Source organism: Lepidochelys kempii, chromosome 2 (genome assembly GCF_965140265.1).
Source record: "Lepidochelys kempii isolate rLepKem1 chromosome 2, rLepKem1.hap2, whole genome shotgun sequence".
Taxonomy (NCBI): domain Eukaryota; kingdom Metazoa; phylum Chordata; order Testudines; family Cheloniidae; genus Lepidochelys; species Lepidochelys kempii.
The window spans coordinates 113810138-113834716 of record NC_133257.1 but is presented as its reverse complement, the minus strand read 5'-3'; the positions used below and the strand labels follow the sequence as shown (position 1 = coordinate 113834716).

Sequence of the window (24579 nt, the reverse complement as noted above, 5' to 3'; positions counted from 1 at the left end):
CTGGACCAACCTTTTGTGCTGTGCTAAGAAATCTGTAGGCCCTGGAGGAGAGGAAATTGGCAGTGATCTATTTGTAAAGGAGTTGGGGGAGGGGAGGAACCAAGATAATTCCACTCCTCCCTATACTCTCTGTTCCCTGGTGCTGAATGTTAAATAACTTTACAATGGGCAATGGATTTTCCCCTTCTTCTCTATCTATCTGTTGGTGGGTCACATGATCATATGCTAAATATCATACAATGCATTCTTCATCTCAATCCACAGCTTCCAGATTTTTGTGTGCCTTCCGACTAGATCAAACTTAGCCCCCACATCCCTCCAAAAATGAGGGTGAGCTACAGCACCCAAAGAGAGGTGGGCATGTCACCCCTTTCTTGTTGAAGCTAAGAAAATGTTCAGATTCCTTCCCCTCCTAGAAACAGCCAGATTGAAGGTTCATAGAACCGTAGGGTTAGAAGGGATCCCAAGGGTCGTCTAATCTAACCCGATGCCAAAATGCAGGTTTTGTCATGTCTAAACTGTCCATGATGTTGTATAAAGCAAGCATTCTATTCAATAAACAAAGGCTTCAGTTCAAGAAAGCATTCAAGCCCATGTTTGTCATCCCTACTCAAAAAAGGATTTAAGCACATGCGTAACGTATCATATGTTTAAGCTGCATTAACTTTTGTGTGCTTGTGTTTCTGTGCTTTTCTAAATGGAGGCCAAAGCCTCTACCTTTCCCCTGCAGACAAGCTCAGTGATGATCTGGGAAGGGCCAGCAAGTGCATCTGCAGTATGGAGAAGCCAGGTCCAGGGACAATAAGCCAAAACTAAATATTTATCCTCAGCGTAGGTGTGCAGATGTTTAAAGGGTCTCCTGCAGTTGTCCTGTTCCAGCAAATGGTAATGGAGGAGACAAAGGGGAAGCCAAGGCCAAGAAAAAGAGAGAATAGCAGAAATCATTGTTTGGGGGAGAACCTGCTGTGGGCTCATCTTGTACTGGCTGAGGCATCGGTAATGCTCCCTCCCACTGAAAAGATTATAATGAGTGTGTGGATTTAGGTGGATATATGTCAGATATATGCACCCTGGCCGCCACTTCAAGGCTGGCAAAAATGTCCCTTGTGTTATACTCCTCCTGATCCACAACAGGGTGCTTAGTTTTTATTCAGACTTGATGTGTGGCTGGACAGGTAGCCCTCAGAGTAAACCTGTAACTGCTGGGATTTCTTCCCATCTTCAAGATAAGGCCTCCTATGGCAGCAGCTTCCTTGATTCTCCCAGGAAGCATATGAGTGAGTGCTGTTAACAGCGAATGGTTGCAAGCTCTGATAGCAGCGTGTCGTTTTTATTCTGGGTGAATTTTAGAACCATCTGATCAATCGGAGCTTCACTCTGATGGATCAAATGTTAAATTAAGGTACAGGAAGGGAAATGGTTACCCAAAGGCTTATTTTTAAAGGACTAAGTTGTGTATACATCCCTTTAAAACATCCAGGGCCTCAGTCTGCCCACCCTTACCCACAAGTTACAGTGCCTTACTCTGTGACTACTCCCACTGGCTTCAGTGGGAGTACATGTGTAGTAAGGTACCAACCAATATGAGTAAGGATGTCAGGATCAGGCACCTAACTACTAAAACTATTGGAAAGGCTGCAGCAGACTCTCTAAAAATGTTGTGGGAGAAGAACTAAAAAAAAACCCAAAAAACTGGAGGGATGGGGGCGGGGAAGAGAAAACAGGTCATTTCTGAAGTATTACTAGGTCAAAGGACTTGGTGCAGGAAAGCCAGCCCAAATTCACATAAAGATCTTAGCACCGGATCAGCTGGAGAGCACATCTGAGAGCTAATCCTTTAGACTATTCAAGACAATGGTGCAAGTCGCGGAAGATATTCACCAGTACAGGACACATCCTGCCTTGTGAATGAATTTTTGAGGTGGTTCTCCTCACATATGCTTCCGTTTGGGACACAATCACCCTTTTTCTCCTGGCTTTCCTCTCCCTCCTTGATGTTTCTGTTGCAGAGCTGTTCAGAGCTGCTCCCAAAACAAATGACCCAATGAACGCACCAAGAGGTAAGGGAGAATCCCAAGTGCAAATACGTCTGTGTCTGACCAAACAGAGGACACTACAGCCAGCATAATTTGTCTTGGGGTGCTGCAGTGTTTACAGATAGCTCTGCCTAGTTGGCAGGCAGAGCGCTGTGTTCTTTTCAACCCAGAGAGAACATATTCAAAGAGCTGTGTGGGGTTTCAGCCCTGTGATTGATTGTCAAGGACTTTGATGGCAGTGACATGTCCGGGGGCCCATGAAATGCTTTGCAAATGTTGGGGTAAGAGTGTAACAAATGGCTTGTTTCAAAGCAGGGGCCTATGCTGTCTCTCCTGTGTGCATGTACGTACACATAGGCATGAGTAATTGGGGGTGTCAAGGTTCGTTCCCCACTCTGGGTACAGATGTGGGGACCTGCATGAAAGCCTCCTAAGCTTACTTTTACCAGCTTAGGTTAAAACTTCCCCAAGGTACAAACTATTTTACCCTTTGCCCATGGACTTTCACTGCCACCACCAAACGTTTAACCGGGTTACTGGGAAAGAGTTGTTTGGAAACGTCTTTCCCCCCAAAATCCTCCCAACCCTTGCACCCCACTTCCTGGGGAAGGTTTGGTAAAAATCCTCACCCATTTGCATAGGTGACCACAGACCCAAACCCTTGGATCTTAAGAACAATGAAAAAGCATTCAGTTTCTGAAAAGAAGAATTTTAATAGAAGTAAAAAGAATCACCTCTGTAAAATCAGGATGGTAAATACCTGACAGGGTAATTAGATTCAAATCATAGAGAATCCCTCTAGGCAAAACCTTAAGTTACAAAAAGACACAAAGACAGGAATATCCATTCCTTTCAGCACAGCTTATTTCCTCAGCCATTTAAAGAAATCATAATCTAACACATACCTAGCTAGATTACTTACTAAATTCTAAGATTCCATTCCTGTTCTGTCCCCGGCAAAAGCATCACACAGACAGATCCTTTGTTTCTCCCCCCCCTCCCCCGACTTTGAAAGTATCTTGTCTCCTCATTGGTCATTTTGGTCAGGTGCCAGCGAGGTTATCCTCGCTTCTTAACTCTTTACAGGGTTTTTCCTCTGGCCAGGAGGGATTTTAAAGGTGTTTACCCTTCCCTTTATATTTATGACAGGGGGAAAGGGTTGGCAAGTGACTATCCAAAGGCTATGAACCCACCTATCCCACTCTCCTTCCTCAATGGTGTAAAGCACGTCACTTTTACAGTGTAATACCCAGACCCTGAGTCTGCATTCCTGTACTTAGGGCTGCCTTAGCTAATGCTCTGGCTGCAGTGGCCACAGTACCATGTTCCAGCCAGGCCTTCTCTCTTCCCCTACACTGGGGACTAAGATGGGGAGGGTGCAAAGCAGTTTCAGCAGCTTTACACTATCTGGGGATACCATTTGCACCATGGGTATTTCCTGGGGCAGTTTCTGCCCAGTTCTTAACCCCTTCATGCCTCCCCAATGGCAAAAACAGGCTCTAGGCAAGAGAAAAGGGGGTGCCCAGCCTCTACAGCTGTCTCTGACCCTCTGTCTGTCGCTGTGGAGAGAAGGATCCATGTTAGGTTTTGTTACTGATACCAGTTCTCTAGCTGACATGGTTTTTTTCCCCACCATTAACTTGAAAACAGTGGGCTGGGTGTTTGCCTTCATCTTTGCTTGTTTTCAGGAGTAAGGCCTGATCCAAAGCCCCTGAAAGCCAACGGGAGGGAGCCTTCCATCTGACCTGAGCGGGCTTTGGGTCAGGCCCTAAATCGATACAGTAGATCTCTGGCCATGTGCAGGAGCTCTCTAGTTGCAGAGGTTTCCTTTGGCTAAAGAAGGGGATGGGTGGGGGGGGGTTCCTAGCACAACCTTGGTGAAAAAGGCTAGGAAGGCACAGCTGCTTCAAGTTCTCACCTATCATGAGAGGGCATGTTTGGTGGTTGTAATGACAGAAAAAAAAACAGGAGTCCTTGTGGCACCCCATTTATTTGGGCATAAGCTTTTGAAATGTATTCGTCTCTAAGGTGCCACAAGGACTCCCGGTTGTTTTTGCTGATACAGACTAACACGACTGCCTCTCTGAAACCTGAAATGACAGAGTTGTTCTAAACTAATCCCACGGGTAACTTGTTGATGCAAATGCAGCAGCCTACATTTGCTATATTGCCAGTCTCCTGATAGCAAACTTTAGAGCAAAGCACCACCTAGTGGCAAGATCTGTTTGTTAAAGCAGTAACGCTTAAAATACGTGCTCCCTTTCTTCTCTGTAAAATGAATATTAATAATATGGGGCCTATTTCCAGCTGAAGATATCAGTGCTGTGGTTGAATGACTTTTTCTGTTTCTTCTTCTTATAAACAAACAGGTGCTCAACAGGGACAATGAATGCAGATCCATCAAAACTATGAGAGAAATTACCAGAATGGGTTTTGGATAAATATACTGGAGATGGGAAATACCATACATTAAAGCGGGCTTTCAATCTGCAAAGTGGCAGTAAAAATGGCACTGAAGTTCTGTATTTGGTGCATCTGAAGGACTCCGGATCAAATGTGTTCAGTTGACAAGTAATTCCTTTCAGGCTGTCTTGAAAAGCCCAGCTTCAAAGTTCATGCACTGAGCAAAGGCTGCTATTCCATTTGTTCATTATCATCACGTGTGGTATCTTTTATGGAGCAATATCAATGTCCTTTTTAATCTCATTAGGGAGGGAAAAATAGTTGACCAGATCCTTCAGTGTAGTGTGATATAAGAGTCTGATTTCTTTTTTTGTCTCTAGTTATTTCCTCTTGGATGTTCGCTCTGAATCTTCATACCCATTCCATGTTTTGACAATCCCGAAATTTTGATTCCTATCCTGGTGATCCACTGTCTAGTAACTGATGGACAAACTCCTTTTGAAAATCAACCATATTCCTGGTATTCCTGTCTCCTCCTCTTGACTTTCCCCTTCTTCTTTTCTTCTTCCTTGGTTAGTCTCTTCCTTTCTGTCCCTCCCTCTGTTTCCTTCCCCACAAATCTGTTATTTGCCTCTCTCAAACAGTAAAATAAAAGAATAAAACCTCCATTGTATTGTTTTCTGCCATGGAAGAGACACCAAGAGGCTTATTCTGCACTCCATGTGTGTGAGTAACTCTCACTGAAGGTGACTGCCTCTCAAGAGGAGAATAAGTCCTTTTTTTTTCTATTTGTGCTTATGGAAGAGAGCTCCGACAGTGGGTATTGTGGTTTTCCTAGGCATGGATTGTATATCCCTTCACCAACATTGGGAGGTGTTGCAGTTGCCATTGCTGAGAATGGGTTGTGACCTAAGTAATATTTGATGCAAACCTACCCAGAGGACCTCATCGCTGATGTAGCTAAGCTGAAGGACAATACCTATCCCAGTACCTTTCCTAGGAGCAATGCACTTGACTTAGAGACTAAAACCAAGGACTCCCCCCTCTCTCCCTCCCCCTCCACCCCAAAAAAGGAGAAGTGCCAGAGACTCCATGAAGTCCACTAAGGACTTCACTATTGCAACTGTTTTACATAGAAGGTGCTCAGCCACTGCTATGACAGGCAGCAATATAAAATGCTGAGGTAAGATAATGTTAATAAATTTCACTTAAAGCCTCTGGTCTGAGCTTCATCTTTGCTCCCGTTTAATACTCAGTGCCCTGTATTTACCCAGGGTTGATCGTAGGTGCCTGCAAACCATGTGATGTTCCCACCTCCAGGTTCCCTGGTACCTCTCAGTAGGAAGCAAGACTTGCATCTTTGTTTATTATTTGTATTGTGCTAGGCCCTGTCCACGCACATAGGAAGCCATGGTTCCTACCTGAATCAAAGGAAATTTCAAATTTCAAGCCCCAATCCTACGAACACTTAAGTACCTGCGTAAAGCTATGCTTGAAGTCAATAGAACAACTCACATAAAGTTAAGCACATGCATAACTTTGCAGGATCAGGGCCTAAATGGCTATTAGTTTTACAACCTTGGGGTGGCTGCAGGGGCCCCATATGACCTTGGGCAAGCTCAGTAGATAGTATCTTTTTTTTCAAATTGGGATTCCAGTCCTTAAATGGTAAAAGAGCTGATATTTCTTCATCCTCTCCATATTAGGCTTAATCCCTGAGCTCCTTGAGTTTCACCCACATTGTTAGATGAGGGAAATATGCTGGTATGTGGCTAAATTACACTTTAGTGCTATTTTCTGTATATTGCCTAGAGGTTGCTTTGCATCCCAGTTCCCTCATAGTTTGATCATATTTCTCAGACCTTGGAGCACTCTTATACTTTGGGCTGTGAAATATCCTTTGAGAAAATAATCCTACTTGTCGATAAGGCAAAAAGAAGTTCTTTCATTCTTATAAAAATGTAGTTTATATTGTATGTGATTAATCAACACCTTACTTTACTCCAAGGCAGTGTGCTGTAAGTGCCCAACAGGAGTTAGTTGTGAATATTCCCTACAACCCAGTAATAAACCGTAGATGTATGTAATTCATAGTGATGAACTGACTAGTGTGTTTCTGTACCACTGTCTTCTATTGGTTAGAATCAGAACCATAGGCCGTAAACTGCTGAGAGCCGATGGAGATTCTTCTTTAACTGAACTGGGTCTGTGTTTTTGGAGATGAAGGATTTGGGTTTTATTCATTAAGTTGCTGTGAAATTCCAGTTTACTGTGGGGTGCAGCAAAGTGAGAAACGTGAATTTCTAATGGCAACGGATTTGTAATAGCTGGTTTGTTTTTATATACTTGGTTTCCACTGTTTTTTACACACACACACACGTTGTATGTACTGATAGCTGATCATTGTGTCCTGCAGAAACTACGCATTGTTTCCAGCCTTGGAAATGCCACCTACTCATCATAATGAAACCCTGTCGATCCTGAATGTTTTGTAGATAAATAGGATTGACTTGAAATGAAAGAAATCAAGGAAGAAAGAGTAATTTGGGGAAAGCTGTGTGAATAGTAAATATGTCAAAAGATAACTGGGTGGGCTGCCCACTCTCTTCCCCACATATGAGTGGTGTTAAGATAGTAGCATCTTGGTGATGAATGTGTAATCAGTCACTTCTCTGGAAAGAGGAAATGGGCATTTCTGTGTTGCCTAGTATACATCTACAGAATGCTTCCTTTGTAATTAAAAACTTCTTGTTTCTTTTTTCCCCTTGGAAACGAGCTAGAAATAAATATGAATGTCTGAAGGCAAAGATGTCATTCACAGGGCTACAGAAATGAAAGGTAAAGTCCTAATTAGTTACATTTCTTTATTTATAACATAACATACCATATTTGTACTAGCAAACTTAGTGCCAACTCTTCTGAGAATAGATACAGTTCTGGAAAGGAATGCAAAAGGGCAATGCCAGGTCCTCTCTGATCCAAACCCCATCAACATTAAAAGAAAATCTATCAGTTTTTAGATCTGCCCCTTACTGTTCTCTGTGTTAAGTTTGGGTTTTGTCTATAATCAAAGTTGTGCTGGTTTAACTAACGGTGCAATTTTAAAACTGATTTAGTTAAACTGGTGCAAAACCTTAAGTTGACATTCTTAATCCAGTTTAAACCAGTCTTTTCTCAATTTAACTTAATTCATTAAGGAACTGACTGATGATAAAATGAGATAAATCTCTTTGGGGGGAGGGATAGCTCAGTGGTTTGAGCATTGGCCAGCTAAACCCAGGGTTGTGACTTCAATGCTTGAGGGGGCCATTTAGGGATCTGGGGCAAAAAGTGGGGATTGGTCCTGCTTTGAACAGGGGGTTGGATTAGATGACCTCATGAGGTCCCTTCCAACCCTGATATTCTATGATTCTTAAATCTAAGAGAATCCACACTGTGGGTTTTTTTTTTTAAATAAATCCAGTTTTTAAACTGAGTTAAAGATAGACTGGTGCAACTTTGAATGTGGACAAGGCCTTAGTTAAATTTTGAGGAAGGAGTGTCCTCTCTGGAAATATGAATTCGCAGGATCAAATATTTCTGGCACCAGGATTTCCACTTTTGTTATAATTTTAAATGAAAATGCTTATTTTATAAATGGAGGGCTGAAATTTTGTCTTGTGTTGCATACAGTGCTTTCTCTTTACAAGCTCTTTATATACCTTGTATAAGACCTACTGATTCCTGGTTAGCTCCACTAAAATCCACTACGAGCACCCTGCACCCCACTTTTATAACCTGATACCGGCAAGAGAAACACAGAGTGCTCATCTCCACAGAATGAGCTGGAGGGTGATGGGGGAGATGTCATTAAGAACTATGAAGGGGCATTAGATACTGTGAAAACTTAAGTTTTCTGGAAATGTGTGACTGGCCAGTTAGAAGGTGGTGGATGCTATAGCTCTCAGTCTCTCTTCATTTCAAGCTCTATGTGTAACTCCCATTGATGGTAGTGGGATTTCTGTGGCAAGAATTGGTCTTAAAATTGAGATTGATCGCAGAAAATCTAACCAAGACTGGTCAGATGTTGAGTGTTTCCCTGCATATGTCAATATGCAGATAAATATACAGAGGAGTGCAAGCAGGGTTGGTACCCACCAGTACCGGTGAGAGATTTTAAGCACGTATGGGGTACCGGAAAGACTTGGGGCTGCACTCTGCTCCCCAAGGACGTTCATTCTTTAAATGTCTTTAACAGCACAATACATATGCTAACAAACAAAGGCTTTGTTTAAGTTTGTTATCCTATGTTTTGTGCTGTTACATTGGTCAGGAGTCCTCAAGAAGGGAAGGGTATGGGGGACAGAAGGTGTTTAAACTGTATTTTTGTTTCTGTTTCTCCCCATTGGTCTGAATTATCCATGACATCACATCAAATCCAAATCATTAGAGGAATGCCTCTGTTTGCACTGTCCAGAAGATGTTTGATGTCAGCCCAGTTCTGCAGCCTGACGGGAATCAGGTGGTGTCACCAGTGTACCTAGATTTCTTCTTTGAAGCCAAACATGCATTTTGTTAACTGGAACTGGAGCAGAAAAACAAAGAAAACAAATGCTTCATTTTCCAGCTTTGTGGGTAAGAGAACTATAAGTGAAAACTATAATGCTGGACACTGATGGCCTTAAACCAGCTGCCTCAGGAATCTGCCAAGAACTTTGCTGAAAATATGTTCCTCATCTTAGCAACAGAGCTAAGACTTATCACATCTCTGCCCACCTTTATTTCGAATGAAGCTCCTTCTGATCTGACAACTCAGACATTGTCAGTTTCATCCAGAACAATTTACAAACTTGGAATCAAATCCTGCAAACCCTTAATCATTTGATCAGTGCTGTTGAAGACAATGGGACTATTTGCATGACTATGGACAACTTTTGTGGACCGGTAAGAGTTTCAGGAGTCTGTTCTGTTCCTATAAAGGAAGTTGAATCCCCCATTGAAATTCAATGTTTGGGTACAATACCATAAAACAGTTTAGGATACAGTCCTACTTAAAATTTGTCTTTTAATAAATCATACAGATGCTGAAATGGCTCCTCACCCAACTCCCATATTCCATATAAACAGACTGAATACTACATATGTGGGGGGAAAGTGAGTAGTTAAGCATGTTGAAGTTTGTATATACAAAGGATGGTGTCGGAGGGGACTGGGAGAGGGAGGGGATCTGGGCTGGGGGTGGGGAAGAGTGACATGGAGGGTCATGTGGGGAGGTCACATGTACCCCTTGTGTCCCTCCTGTGAGTGCAAGACCAGCAAGAAATGAGTTCTACTTGCACCACTGAGTATATAGAAGTCCATCTCTTCCATGGATTATTTAATCTTTGAAGATACCATTCCAGGTTCATTCTATATTGCATCATATTGTTTCATACCCATTAAAGCCTTTTAAAGTGTGAGCTCTTGAGGACAGGCACTCTGTTATTTGTTTGCCCCATCTCATGTCCTACAGTGTACACCTACACTGCTATATTCATCTGAAGATGCATTTTCCGTACGGTCTCAGCTCCAGGTTTAGAACTACTGGTCCTCAAACCAGGCCAAACTGTAGTTCCCAATAGGAAAATTTGCATTTACAAGATGCCTCTTGTATTTTGCTGTTCCGTCTGGGTCTAAATGGGGCAATCTTTACAAAATAAAATCCCCATTGTTGCTACCACCAGTTCAGCTGAGCTAATGTTAGCACAGGTGGGAGGCCTAATGTAGACAAGGCTCCTTCCATTGTGTTTTACTGTGATATTAGATAAGCCTATTGAAAAGCAGGTTTAACTGACCCAATAGAAAAAAATGGATCCAGCTGCCAGTCATGTCTGCACTAGAGTTCCCACCAGCATCAACACCAGTTCTGCTGAACCTGGTGGTCACCCACATGGAAATATTTGGGTAAAATTTCCTAGTACAGCCAGAGCTCCAAACTGCTTATTCAGAGACAGCCCTTAAAGATGGCCTCATTCCTTAAATTCCAAATTCCAGATGCTTAGATGGTCAATGGATAATTCTGCTATGCTGAGAAGATTGGTTCGTTTGAGCTCATTTCCATGAGACAATGTTAGGAAACCCTTGTGGCAATGAATTTGGAGGTGGAGCAGAAGTTTCCACTGCTTTGGAGACAGATAGAGGCAGCCAACTAGGCTGCATCTCCTCTTCACAGCGGTGGCCGTTCAATAAAGGGTAAGCAGGGCCATATTCAGTGTAGCATTTCCCCAAACCTCTTTTAAACACCAACTCCTATAACTGTAAACATATTTCATGTTGCATAATGTGCATTGGTAGCTCTAACAAAACAAAACAAACCCAAAAACCAAAACCCACAAACACCACTGGAACTAGCAAACACGCATCAAAGCCCAGCTAATCCTAGAATCAGTGCAAACTGTCTCACAATCACAAAAGGTGCTAACTGCTCCAGGGAAAGGGCTATTGATGTAAAATAATTATCTCCTGCACCACTCTCCGAACAATGCCTTTGCTAATTAAATTAATCTCCATGAATCCCTTATACAAGGAGAAAGGGGGAGAGCAGGTTGGATTAAAAATTATGTATTGTTTTGGGTCTTTTGAGACACAATCACACAAAAGATGGGAGGTCTGTATAACCTGAAGAGAACCTGGGAATTTTAAGGAAACATTAAAAGTCTAAAAATGAGTTCTAAGAAAATTCTGCCCCCAGTGAATTGTACAAAATGAAAGGCCTAGCCTTTTTGAACAAAGCAACAGAAAATCCTAGGAATGGGCAAACCTGTCAGAAGGTAAGTTCTAAAAAGCAAAAGTTGAGATGCTTCTTTAAAAGGTACATTTAGAGTATACAGTCCTCTTAGGTCTGTAAAATTTTTCTGGGCAATCCTAAAAAAACCACTGTCCCACTTTGGGTGGAATATGAGTCAATACACCCAGAATCCAGACAGAAAGATGCTCTATCAATTCCTTTTCATACAAGAAAGTTAGGTACCGTAGTTGGAAAGAGAAATCAAAGCTGGCCTTCTAGCACAATGTTACGGTCAATTGTTTATAAAGCCAACAGTTAGGGGATTGAGACTTTTTGGTACAGCATCTAGTGCAATAGGATTGTGGATTTCCTTGGGCTACTACAATACAACTAATAAATAAAAATAGCTAGAATGATAAACATGATTAGGCACTCAGATTCCATGGTTATGGGTGCAATATATTAGGCCACTCCTCAGGAGTTGCGGGGGAGGGAGAGAGTGACCCACTGTCATCTACATGATGACTGCAGTAGAGGAAGAGTGCTAGGAGCCTTGGTCCCCGGCCCAGCATTGTCTAAGTCCACAGGGATGAAGCAGAGGAGCGCTCTGCTTATTCCATTCCTCTGTTCCAGGTACTCTACTTCTCTTTAGCAATTGTGGGGCTGGTGAAAGAAGCTTCTAGAGCTTGTTGGGATGGAGGAGGATGAAGTACATTCAATATCCCCAGTCTCCTGCATTTATGGGACCTCAGCACAACTTCCCCTTCAGCCAAGATATTAGGGGTGAGACAACTGTATCGCCCAGGGGAATGGAGAAATGGTGTTACTGGCAAACTCCCTTCCACCTAAAGCTCCATGGATTCTTCATCTGTTTCCAGACTATTTAAATCTTCTCCTCTTCCCACATAATGTTTCCCTTTCCTAATCCTTGATTTGGCTCCTAGCTAATTGTTTCCCTGACATTCCTAGCTCTTTGCTGTGCAAAACAGAAGAAAACAGAAGAAAAGGGGGAGGGTGGCACACAAAGCTATCTCTCCGAAACCTGAATCTTTGTATTTGTGTTTCAGGTGACATCATCCTTCACCCTCCAAGAGGCAGAAAACGGCATTCAGTAAGGCCAACATTCTCCGACATTTGAACGGACGGTGATTGGATTTCAGCTGCTGCACCCAAGTGTTCACTTCTTCTCTTTTTAGCAAGCTTGAAAATAATTATTAGTATTATTTTTATCACCATGGCTGCCCATTGCTGTTAAGATCTCCAAACCATTATGGCCCAAAGCATAACGGCCACATTCCACTCATTTAAAAGAAAGGAAAAAAAAAAAGATAAGCCCAAACACCAGCACCACCACCCTAGTCTTTAGCCTTTGGATCCCTACCTATTCCCCGGCCAACCTTACTAACCACGGATCCCTAAGCCAGTCTCACCATGGTATGAAAACAATATGCAACCAAGATGAGCACTAAATGCTGGCTCATAGTGAACTAAACAGAAAATAAATCCTTATTGATATTATGATACAGTGGGGCCCTCTAGAACTTGGTAGTTCCACCATGCTGCACACAACAGCCACTTGGAACTTTCCAGTGACAATAGGGATAAACCATATTTCTCCTCCTCATTTAGAGTATGACACAAACCATTAGTTAGACAGTTCTGATTCCATCCAGTAGAGGGCAGTGATACACATCTACACTAGCCAATATGTTAAAATACAGTCCCAGCACCTGATTTCTTAATGGTACAGGCAGCCTTTGTGTACTTTCCCATTAGGTTCTTCATGGCATCACATTAGTCCAGTGTTTCCTGGCTGACCATGTTGATTGTCAAGACTCTTTGACAATGCCTGTGCCAAATGACTCCTGATAATGTGTAAGTGTCTCTTCTCTTCTCAGTATTAACAATGAAGTTCACCCCTATGCACCTCTTAAACACTCAAACTAGGGCTGAGATCATAGACCATGGGCCTTTGTGCTGGCCCCCTAACAGGTTGAATCATACCCTTTATGCCTGCCTTTTAGTGGCATTTTACATGGGAAGTGCTGTTTACAGGATAATCATTCCATGTCTATATTCTGCTGCTAAAGGTCTATGTCAGGAATGCTTACCCCATGTCCAGGTGGAGGAAAAATGTAGCACATGGGTTCCTCCCAAGGAGTATATGGAATGGGAAAGTGGTGGTGGGGAGGGAGGATTGTTTTTTCTTTGTTTGTTGTTCTGGGGTGTGTGAGAATTATTGGTTGGACACTTTGGAGGAACCACATAATTATTAGTGATGTGTTGAATTGGGAATATCTGCTAATCATTATGGCTAGACTCCCGAACACCTTACGGGCTCCAAAACTATAGGGAGAGAGCAGTTTCTTTGTCCTTCCGGGAAGCTCATTAATTGGAGGTAAGGAGGAAGGTTGGTTGACAATGGACTCACCTTTCAGTCAGCCAATGAGCAAGCAGAACAGGCCAGTGGCAGCGGTGTTAGTAGACAGAGTGAATGGGGGTAAATAGAAAGCAAGCTATGTGGCATCAGATGAGATGACTCACGAGGGCCCTAAATTTAGGCCTTGAATGTGGTGTTTGAGTAAGACTGGGGCTAAGTGAAAGAATGACTGGAAAGTCCGGGAGATAAGACGGGCAACCCTGATGAGGGAGGGAAGGATTGTGTAACTTTCATTTTGCTTAATATTATGTTTCAAATCCATAGAAAACAACAAGTTGCTCCCCTTGCTCTCGAGACACAAAGGACCAGTTTTGCAATCTCCGCTTATTGTTCCTGTGATAAGCCAGCATTTTCCATTTCTGACACTGGACAAAATGTCCTGCAGAAAATTCAGTCATTGCCATGACAATTCCCAGCTGGAACTCTAGAGCCAGAACCTGTCTGTCTAGTTGATTTTGCTTCCCACACTATATTGCCAAAGCTGCCGTCAGTGGAGGTGCTGAAGCTGGCATTCCCTCAGTATAAAGGAAAAAAATCTGCTGGAAGGTTATTCTCCATGAGAGACTCTCAGCTCTCTAATTGTTCCAAAATATCCCTAATGTGTTAACAAGGCCCATCTATTCACCAAAGATTTGGGGGAGATGGGCTTCCTATGCAGTGGAGTGATTTATTGAATAAGTAAGAAGCCATAACGTGACCTTGGATTTCCAGGTTGCAAAAAATGACTCTCGGCCAAATTCTAGCCCCAGCTCTGGCTGGTTTGTGCCACTCCAGTGGTGCAAAGCAGCTGAATATTCAGTGGATCTAATCCTTTGTGGAATTTCATTTCCAAGCAGTCTCTGAATGGCATAGAAGTGCCATACACCTCCCAGCCTACGGGGCATGGCCTGGGAGAAAGAGTGTGCAGTCTTTCTTTGCCCTGGTAATCCCTGGCTGCTGAAATTTTCCTTTGGATCTATGCATAGTTGGACCTAAATCCGAGTCTGCTCTGATGCCAGGACCAGCTTATTCCCAGCTAGTTCCAGAATCAGAAGGAAATATAGTTGTCACGATTTGCTGAACCAGAATAGATAAATCTCTGTCAATGCTAATACTTAAAACCCTCCCATAAATCACCGATGTTTTTGTTTTTGAAAAATTGAATGGCACTTTAATAAACCCCCACCACGTGATGTTTTTGCTTTGCTACTCCAGGGAAAAAATGCTTCCGAGTCTACATGCCATTTCCACCAGCTAACCCAATACATTCTAGCAAGGCATTTTGACAGAGAAGAAGCAAATATCTTGCACTGATAGATGCACTTCTTGGAAATGGCAATTTTGGAAAAATCTCTTATTAAAAAATGCTGACATGCAATGCCATCCTTAAGTGACAGACCTGGCAAAGTTGTACATTCTTTGGTGTTATACAAAAAAACTGATTGAAGTAGAGAGACATCTTCCACCCCACAGGGTCGTTCTGTCAGCATTTTCCATTTTCTGAACGCAGTTCCCTCCTTTCCCAATATTTGGATAGCAATGAAAATAAAGCATATTGTTTTAATGTGCTACTAATACTTCTTATACAACCCGCAGTTTATTAGGCAAACAACCCAGAGTTACTTGGGAAACTGCATCTTGGGGCTCTGTGCTGGAGTGAAAGCATCCAATATTTAAAACGTATGACTGCTGGTGGATTATCATTCAGTAGCAGTAGTAGTGTGTGTGTGTGTATAGATAGAACCCTATTATTATTCCAGTAGTCACATCCTCAAATATAACATGATAGTTCCTGTACAGAAAAAATGATGAATGTATTATGATGGCACTTAAAAACTTGTCATTCTCCTGAGATAATTTAAACAAGATTTTCATTTAGCAACTTCAATATTTGCCATAACTGAGGAAATGTCTGTAAGCATAGGAAAGTAGAAGAAAATATAACAGATAATGAGGTAACTATCTATCTGGGGTAAAATTGGCACATTTTTTCAATATTATCACTGCACATTTGATCAGAGGCATATTTTGTTCATGTGAGCTCCATTCAGATGAAGGCCATCTCAGTTAGTTTATCTGGTTTCATGGATTTTTATAAAGAGGGCTGGTGTACAGCAATAATCACTAAAAATGTACTGAATTGTCAAATAAACAGCATGAGTCTAAATAAGAGACCACAATATAAATAGGACATCAGAAACCAGCACCTGGGGCCTACTCCTGCTCCTATGAAGTCAATAGCTGGGGGTTCAATGATTTCAAAGGGACAGGATCAGGCCCCTGGTGTGCATACCATACCATGTCATTGCTATAATCCTTGTTATGCCCAGGGACAGAAATACTGACAAACAAACCGGACAGGCATGTTCTAAAAGAACCAAAACCAAATCACAAAAAATAGGTATGAGTGTCAGCAATGCTATTGTATTCATTCTTCTTACAATTACTACTTCCTGTTTTATACCTGTGCTAGGTATTTCATGAAGGACACCGTTCTTGCCCTGAAGACCTTGCAATCTCTATTAATTATTATTATTATTATTAAAATGTATATGGTGTTAAATATGCATATCTCTTTGCAGTGGATTGGATGTAGCAAAATGACCTACAGTTAATGCTATTCAATACACCTATGGTTTAATGGATAAAAGAGAAAAACAAAAGGAGACTAGTTCTTTTCTTTCTTTCTTTCAACTCATCAGGTTCCTTGGAGCCCTTTCACCACTAGGGAAACTCTAGTCCACCCTGACTCCTCAGTGAGATAGGCAGCTTCTTGCACTTCCCGATGCCCCCTCAAAAAGACTATGAGTGTGATCTATAGCAAAGGTTCTCAAACATTTCTTATTGCGGACCCCCTTCCAGATCTACCAATTGCCCGCATACCCCTACCCTTCTCATTGCTGACACTTTGTGTGTTCTTCTTAACACTACCTGTCTTTAGCCTTGTGTCCATACTTCACTGTTACATACAGATATAGTTACAGTGGAAGGTATACAACTGAAAAAAAAAAACAAAAAAAAACCCACCACTCAGTTAGACTGAGTAATTGCTGGGCCACTGAATCTGCTCTGTAGGGTGACTGGAGGTGAGGGCTCTGTACCTCAGGGTCTCTGTGTTCTCACTGATAACATCTTGAAGTCAATTAACCACCTTATTTTATATAACAAATTCCAGGGAGTTTTATAGCTTCTTTGAGTAGCCAAAATGAAAATGCAATAAATAAAATAACTAATAAATAAAATCCACCATTGCACAATTTCTCCTGCGTCCCCGGAGAGTTGCCTGGTGTACCCCCAGTGGTACCAACACCACAGTTTGGGAACCCCTGCTCTATAGCATTCAGGGAGCTAGGGTGTTGGAGAGGGGATATCAGCCTTTCCCCATCCAAAACTAGACTCTTTTTCACCCTCTTCCCTAGAAACAGCCAAACCCTCACCATTAAATGACTGAAAACAGGCAGTACTGTGCCTTCTTCACCCAGACCAGTAAAGGATGATGGTGTTGAACCACGTGGGCTTCAACGTGCTGAGGTTTAGGATGTTTTTAATCTAGCCTGATGCTTGACAGAACCCCTTCCTCCGCACCCGTGTTTTCTTTTCAAACAACCCACTTCTGATTTCTACATGGTTGGCCACCTTGGAAGGGAGAGGGGAGGGGACGGTGGCGGCAGCCGAAGCAGCCGCATCTGGCCAGGTGTCAGGTGCTCAGCGCTGGGGCTCCCCCTGCTGGCTCTATGCCGTCGGCGCTCTTTGCCCTCAGGTTTCTTGCTTGTGGGTCTGCCCGGGCTATTTATTTTCCTTCTCTCGCTCTCTCTCCACTCCCCACCGCCCACCCTGCCAGTGTGTAGCCCGGCCCCTGGATTGCCAGACGGCGTCTGCCTCTCTGAAGTTTGCAGTGGTTTCCTTTCCAGCCTGGCCTTATCTCGGTCTGCACGTTGCCTCTCGGTGACTAATAACACAATAACATTGTCTCCGGATAAAGCGAAGTAGGAGCTGTTGACCCGCTCTATGGGGGTTCGGTATAAAAGGGAGCTGGCGAGAGGTGTCCAAGCCAGAAGCGCTCAGGCAGTCGCGCTGGAGAAGGAGCCTCCAGGTTTCCCAGTGCTGCTTGGGGGACGGTGACTGGGTTTGCAGCTCGCCCTGTCCCAAGGGAGCAGCTTTCCTTTCCAAGGGCGCCTCTGGTGAAAAGCGCTCTGCAGTTGAGAACTAACCGCAGCAGGGAGCGGGGCTTGTGGCTTGCGCTTTTGGGCTGCAAAAGAGCGACCGGCGGGCGTTGGCGGGATGGACTGTACACAGATGATTCTCTCCCTGCTGTTCGTGCTCTGCCCAGGAGCCCAGGAAACAGGTAGGTGTGATCTGGGGGGCAAGCACGGCGTGCAGGGAGCTAACCACAGGCGCGGCGGCTCCGCTGACCTCCAGGGGGGACCGGAGGTGCTACAACTAGGGGTGCTGGGGGGCTGCTGCACCCCCAGGCATGGAGCGACTTTCATCATGGACAGGGTTTGCGGTAGAGTTCACTGGCTCTCAGCACCCCCGCTGTGCAAATTGTTCCCTTGGGTGGGATTTCAGGAGAATGGTCCAGAGCTGCCTAGTCCTTTATACAGACAGCGCGCGCTGTTCAAAGGTCCGTAGGACTAAATCAGGAGCGTGGTCATGTCCAGCAATGGGCTTTCCCTGGGCTTTTTTTTCTCTCTCTTTCTTGTTTTCAGCAAACCTCTGAAAAGGGTTTGCTTCCCCCGCCCCCATAACTTGCCCGGAGATGATTTAACTAGCCCGGGCAGAGCAGCAGTCCCGTCACACGCTGCTGATAATAAACAGCAGGCTGTTAAATGGATGTGAATCAGTCACCTCTCCCTACTGAATGGAACTCAAGGGAAGGCTTAAAAATCACCCCCCGCCCCAAATCCTTTATGTCCCGCACACTGCTGCAGGTTTGGGGGCGCTGAAGTCTTGCTTGGTCTATATTCACTACACCCAGGCGAGGAAAAGCAGATCTTATGGGCGTGCTGATTTCTTTCCATCATCTCTCCTCCCCAAACAACGTGCCTTCCCCGGAGCTGGGTGACCCCAACCAGAGGGAGGCGGGAAGGCTTCAAAATCTGGTAGTTCTGATGCAGAATTACAAGCGCAGCCACCCCCTTGGTGGGGAGAGATGCTACAGGGAGTCGTCACAGCCCCTGAGCATGGGGAAGATGGGGAGGGTTAATGGAAGGGACACCAGGGACAGGTAGAAGAGCCGAGGTCCCAACAGCAGGAGCGCCCGGAGCAATTTCCACGGCCCTGACTCCCTCGCCCGCAATCCCAGCTCCTCCCCAAGAGAGCATTGAAAGGGAGGGGAATCGGAAAACTACAGTCTGACGGCGGGAGAATCCTTAAACAACTGCTGGGGGTGTGTCTCCTTACAACAAAGCAGGGAAATGCACCAGCCCTTGAACGCCTCCAGCAAACCGCTGAGTTAAATGTCCCCAGAAGAACTGGGCAGAGTCCTGCAGGGAGAGAGCATGAGAACTGTAATCCAGCGCCCTGGTACAGCTGCTGAGTGTGACTGTGTTTCACACATTAATTTAATCTCAGCCATGCAAACGAGCTATTCCGCTTTGCAAGACCCTGGAGCCAAAGATCAGGACAAGGGCGGGGGGTGACTAGATAGATGGCAATGGGACCCATCAATCTCCCTTCCTACCACCGCTTTCCTGTCGGCGCGCGTGCCTGGGTCCGAGCAGCCTGGGTCCAATTGTTACATGCAGCAGCTCCCGGGGTCACTCGCCTGCTAACCCCTTTGCTCTCCCTTTCTCCCCTGCCGCGCTAGGTGCTGAGCTGAGCGCTCCTGCGACCGCTTCTGTCGCCGAGGTTCGTCCTTCTAGCGCCACCTGGCCGCTGCGCAGGGCCAAGCGCTGCTCCTGCTCCACCTTGATGGATAAGGAGTGTGTCTACTTCTGCCACCTCGACATCATCTGGGTCAACACCCCGGAGTAAGTGGCGGGCCCTTGGAACGCTCTAACCTCCCGTTCACCCGGGCATTAGGGGCGATCCTTGTAAACCGGTTGCTATGGTTCCCTTTCATTAGGGCCCCAGTGTGCTTGGAAGGGGCACCACTGACAATGGCTCCCTGGGACACCAGCAAATGTAACCTCCTCTGTGCAGCTAATGCACCGGCAGGGTCAGTGAGAGCGCCTGGGCTCATAGACTGCATCTGAAGAGTTCATGCCATTAGACTGCTCTTCAGTACCCAGCCCAAGTGAAACCCTGCAATGAATCCTGTGCATTTTTAGCTGGCATTTTACTTTGGTTGAAAAATAGGTTTAAAAAGGCCATGCACTGCTCTAGAGGAATATTTTTAAGATGGCTAGAGAGGAAGGAGTGGTTGAGGATGGGAACAGTATTTATTAGCACAGATTTCTCTCTACTAATATAGAGCCACATCTCCTGCTTGTTGTACTCACACCCATTGACTTTAATGGAGAGACCACTCACATGAGGAAAGCAAGTAGCATTTGGCCTTATAGATGAAGCAAATAACTTTTAACACTAGGCACAGCAATTCTAACCTTTCCAGAATTCTTAAAGTGTTAAGATACAACCAAGACTAGTTCATAGTTAGGACTGTATGGGTGGTGCTATAAAATACTTTTCACTGAGAAACACAGAAGGGTGAAATGCTGGTGTCTTGTTTCTGCCAGCCTTATTCCCCCAGAGTGGTAATTTTCTTTGGGAGTCTCTTCAGAGCAAAATCCAGCCCTAAATAACTGTAAATATATTCGGTGAAACCGCACTAGTTCTTAAGAATGGCTGGGAGACCCCATTGTGAGTTACTACGTTTTATAGACTAGTGGGCTTATGTATAATGCAGAATACATTACAGTTTTACACTTTCCTCATCAAGGGTGAAGCAGATCCTCAGTTAGTGTAGTGAATATTGACTTCAATGGAGCTATGCCAATTTACACCAGCTGAGGATCTCTCTCATTTTTTAAAATTGATTCTTTCTGTGCTTGCAATTTACCAAAGTTCAGACAGGTCAGGTTCTGTTGCATTCTATTGCATATTGATTCATATTTCTTAACTCATGGTTAAAAATGCCTTAGTCATGGAAGCAGGCACCGTAATCACAGTGCTGCAGTGCAAATTTTTCTGATAATCCCAAAGTTATGACCAAAAGAGCCTTCCCAGTCCCACAACCTTTACTCACAAAAACAGTCCCATTGATAAGATGACACCGAACACACACCGCAGTTCTAAGGCAATGAATTCAATTAATATCTTTCATGTTGATTTTCTGATCATAGGCGGACTGTGCCATATGGGCTTGGTGGCCCTTCTCGATCGAGGCGGTCTCTGGAAGATAGAGCCCCTTGGAAGCAACCAGAATCTAGCAAGAGATGCCGATGTGCCCACCAAAAAGACAAGAGGTGTCTGAACTTCTGCCAGACAGGAAAAGAACTCTGGTGGGTTACTATTATTATTGTTGTAATCAGTTTTGAACTGCACTCATTGTAAAGGGCCAGGTTGTGGTACATCTGCTCATGTTGGTATTTACTCAGGTGAATAGTCCCAGGGAAGTCAGGGGCACTACTTGCCTGACAACTCACCAGCATCTGGCCCAGAAGCCTCTGTTACATTTCTTAGCTTAAGAAGATGGATCATGTAAAAGTGGAACCAGGTAGATTGAAGCCTTGTTTTTTAATAGCAATATTGTTTTCTTTTATTTAAACAGGGCTCAGTCCACAATGGAGAAGGGCTGGGATCATCTTAACAAAGGTGAAGATTGCAAGGGACTCGGACTGAAGTGTGTGCACAGGCAACTACTTAACAGCAGGAAAATGAGAAGGTGAGCTACCGTACCCGCTCCTGAACAGGCTGATGATATGAAGTTTCAATAAAGTATCCACAAAGCAACTGATCCTATTCCCAGTTGAATCAGTGTGAGTTTAGCCTCTGACTTCAACAGGGAGCAGAATGGAGCCCTAAAACATTGACGCTTTTATTGTTGCTCATCCTATAAATCAGGGGTGGCCAAACTTACTGACCCTCCAAGCCAATAAGACAGTCTTCGGAAGTTCAAGAGCAGGGACGCACCTACCCGGGCTTCTGCCCCATGGGAGGCACTTGCTGGGGCTTGGAGCATTAGCCCCACTCCTGTTGAACCCCCGACCCCAGTAAACGCACCCTGCAGGGCTGAAGCTCTGAGACCTCCCTCCCCACTGGGCATAAGCCCCTCCACCACCACTCTGCTAAAAGGTAGAGGGCTTCCCCACAAAAAATCTGGTAGGTGGAGAAGGGAGGTGGGGGTGAGTGCAAAATGCTGCCGGTGTAAACTACCGCACAAAGGGGTAAGGCTGGGAAGAGACAGGACCTCGGAATTAGGACTTCTGGGTTCTATTCTCCACTTTGACACTTACTTCCATGGGACTCAAGAGAAGAAATATAAGTGTGTAAAGGTTGCACTATCAGACCTTTAGACCCTATGTGCCTACAGGAAATTCACTTAGCTTCTCTGTTTCTCACTTTACTCATCTGTAAAAAAGGGGATAATACTGACCTATCTCCTCGGAGTGTTGTGAGACTAAATTAAATTAATGTTGAGAGGGCACTTGGAGATCCTCATGTAATAGGTTGAGTGTCATTAGCTGGCAATATTGCAATGCAGTGTAATTCCAGTTGAATGACATAAGTGTTGCAATGTGATGAAGCCCTATAGGAGTGAACCCACTTTTTCAAAGAACAACTTTGCAGTAGTACCTTCTGTGAGGCAATTTGCACCTTGCCATTTTTGAAGCAATTTATGACTTATTCCATTTCTCTCTAAATAGAATTTGACTATGGGTAAAATTTTCAAAAGCGCCAAAGTCCCATTTTCAAAAGTGGCATAGGCATACAGGAACAGTTCTATTGGCTTTAACTGAGTTTTAAGCTCCTAAGGGACTAAGTTATTTTTGAAAATGAGATTTAGGTTTCTAAGGCCCAGATCATCAAAGGTATTTAGGCTCCTAACTTCCATTTAAATCAATGGAAGTTAGGAAGTTGTGGATCTGGGCCCAAGTCATCTAGCTGCTTTTGAAAATTTTACCCTTTAGCTGAGTTCACTAAAACTGGGTTCCACTTAATCTAAAAAAACCCAATAATAGTAAAAAGTAGCCAACAACTACAGAATATCATTTAATTTGAATACACACAATTTCTGGGGATTGGGGTTTTCAGACTTGCCACAATATCTAATTGGCTGGATCTTCAGTTGGTTTAAATCAGTACAGCTCCAATGGATCTACGGTAATTTACTCCACAGGAGGATCTGACCCCATAAGTCTAGATTTAGATTTATTTAATCAAAGTGCTGATTATATATACACACACACACACTATATATTCACACAAGATTGATCTCAATTTTTATAATAGTATTTGGTGTTTTTCTTGTTTTTACAGACTAGAAGCCATTGGTAACAGTATCAAAGCTTCCTTCAGTATCGCAAAGTTAAAGGCTGCACTCCATGAAGTGAAGAGGCTGAAGCATAACAGAACACATAAAAGGCAAAGCACCTGGGAAAGTCTGAAAACAACTTCTTAGTGGGGAGATCACCAACCCTAACCCTCCTCCATCAACAGGAACGGATAGAGCATTGCCGGAGCTGTTTTGATTTTCACATTCCACGTGGCAAAGGCATGTTATCCTAAATATTAAGCCACGCACCCACAAAAAAAGATAGGTAGAAGAGAGCCTAAGGAAATCTTGTATTTGGACAAGGTAAAAGCAATAAAGACCTAGCAGGTGATCCTTCTGGAATCCAATTGGATGTGTTACATTAACAAACATTGATTGACAGCCGTCTGTCAGGAGGAGAAAGTGAACATTGGAATGTTGCTTCTGAAAAGAAGGTGTAAAATGGAGTGGTGTTGATCAGTTTGGCAGATTTCAGGGAGAAAAATAAAAGACTAATGCCAAAAGATGTTGCAAGGAATACCTGATACAGAAACTCCTAAAAAGAAGAGAAATCAAGATTTGAAAGGAGAGACTATTTTTTTTTTACTTATTAATTAAAACAGAAAGTGAATGACACTGTGCTACTTTAATCAGCACTCATTGCATAGATACAAGTCTACCTCACATACTGTATGTTGCACTCCTGCCAAAGTATTTTTACAAAGTATTGCCTTTACTTATCAGCCACAACCCTTTGCCTTTTTCAGCAGTCTAGTTTACTAGTACAATCACAGTTATCTGAACGGTGGGGCAGACGTGTTTGTTTGGCTAACCAAGGTTTTGGATAATGAAAGGAATTTTCAACATAAATAATAGACAACAGGGGACATGATCTTGTTTAACATAATAGGGAGATTTGGACAACTGAAGGCCTAATAATAGGGGTTGTACTGTATTGCAGGTTGCCAATAATCCACTGACCCTGATGTGTAACAGAAAGTGTTGCTAGATCAAGGATTTCTTCAGCGTCTGTCTGATGTAAATGTGTGGAGACAGAGGGTTGTTTAAAATGAAACCAAAAGGCTAATATTGGGTGACTGTTTATAGCAGTGAATTTACTCACATTATTGAATTTGCTGACTGAGATCTGATGGAATTTTATGATGTGCTTATTTTTTTAACAAATATTTATGTCTCTACAAATTATTCATTTATATTTACCATGTTGAATATACATTGGAATGGGCCATATTGGTCTATGCATGTTTTATGTATTTCTGTGTGAAATCGGGAAATGCTTTGTGCCTGTCAAGGTAAATATCTTTAAAAATAAATATTTTTAACTACTGTATTGGTCTGATGGTTAATATTCCCAGATGTCAAAAAGATGGCTGGAGTAAGGCCGGGCCTTCCCTGGGACTGCCCTTGGACGCAGTGGGAAGGCTTATGTGTTCCAATGGTCCTGAGAGTTATGCCAATGGAAGTTTTAACTCCTGGTGGGTGCACCCAAGCCAGACGGGTGAAAAAGGACCAGATGAAAAGCAGCCCACTGGTCCTC

The 24579-nt window shown here is 43.6% G+C and overlaps 1 protein-coding gene across 1 annotated transcript; it reads left to right on the top strand.

The window, feature by feature from the left end:
• The first annotated feature begins 17478 nt into the window (after positions 1 to 17478).
• EDN1 (endothelin 1) lies at positions 17479 to 24353 on the top strand. The gene is made up of 5 exons (XM_073332030.1): positions 17479 to 17948; positions 19413 to 19575; positions 20890 to 21048; positions 21318 to 21431; positions 23027 to 24353. Exons 1-5 carry the CDS (start codon positions 17885 to 17887, stop codon positions 23166 to 23168), a joined length of 642 nt encoding a protein of 213 aa, XP_073188131.1. The 5' UTR covers positions 17479 to 17884; the 3' UTR covers positions 23169 to 24353.
• Positions 24354 to 24579: the final 226 nt, after the last annotated feature.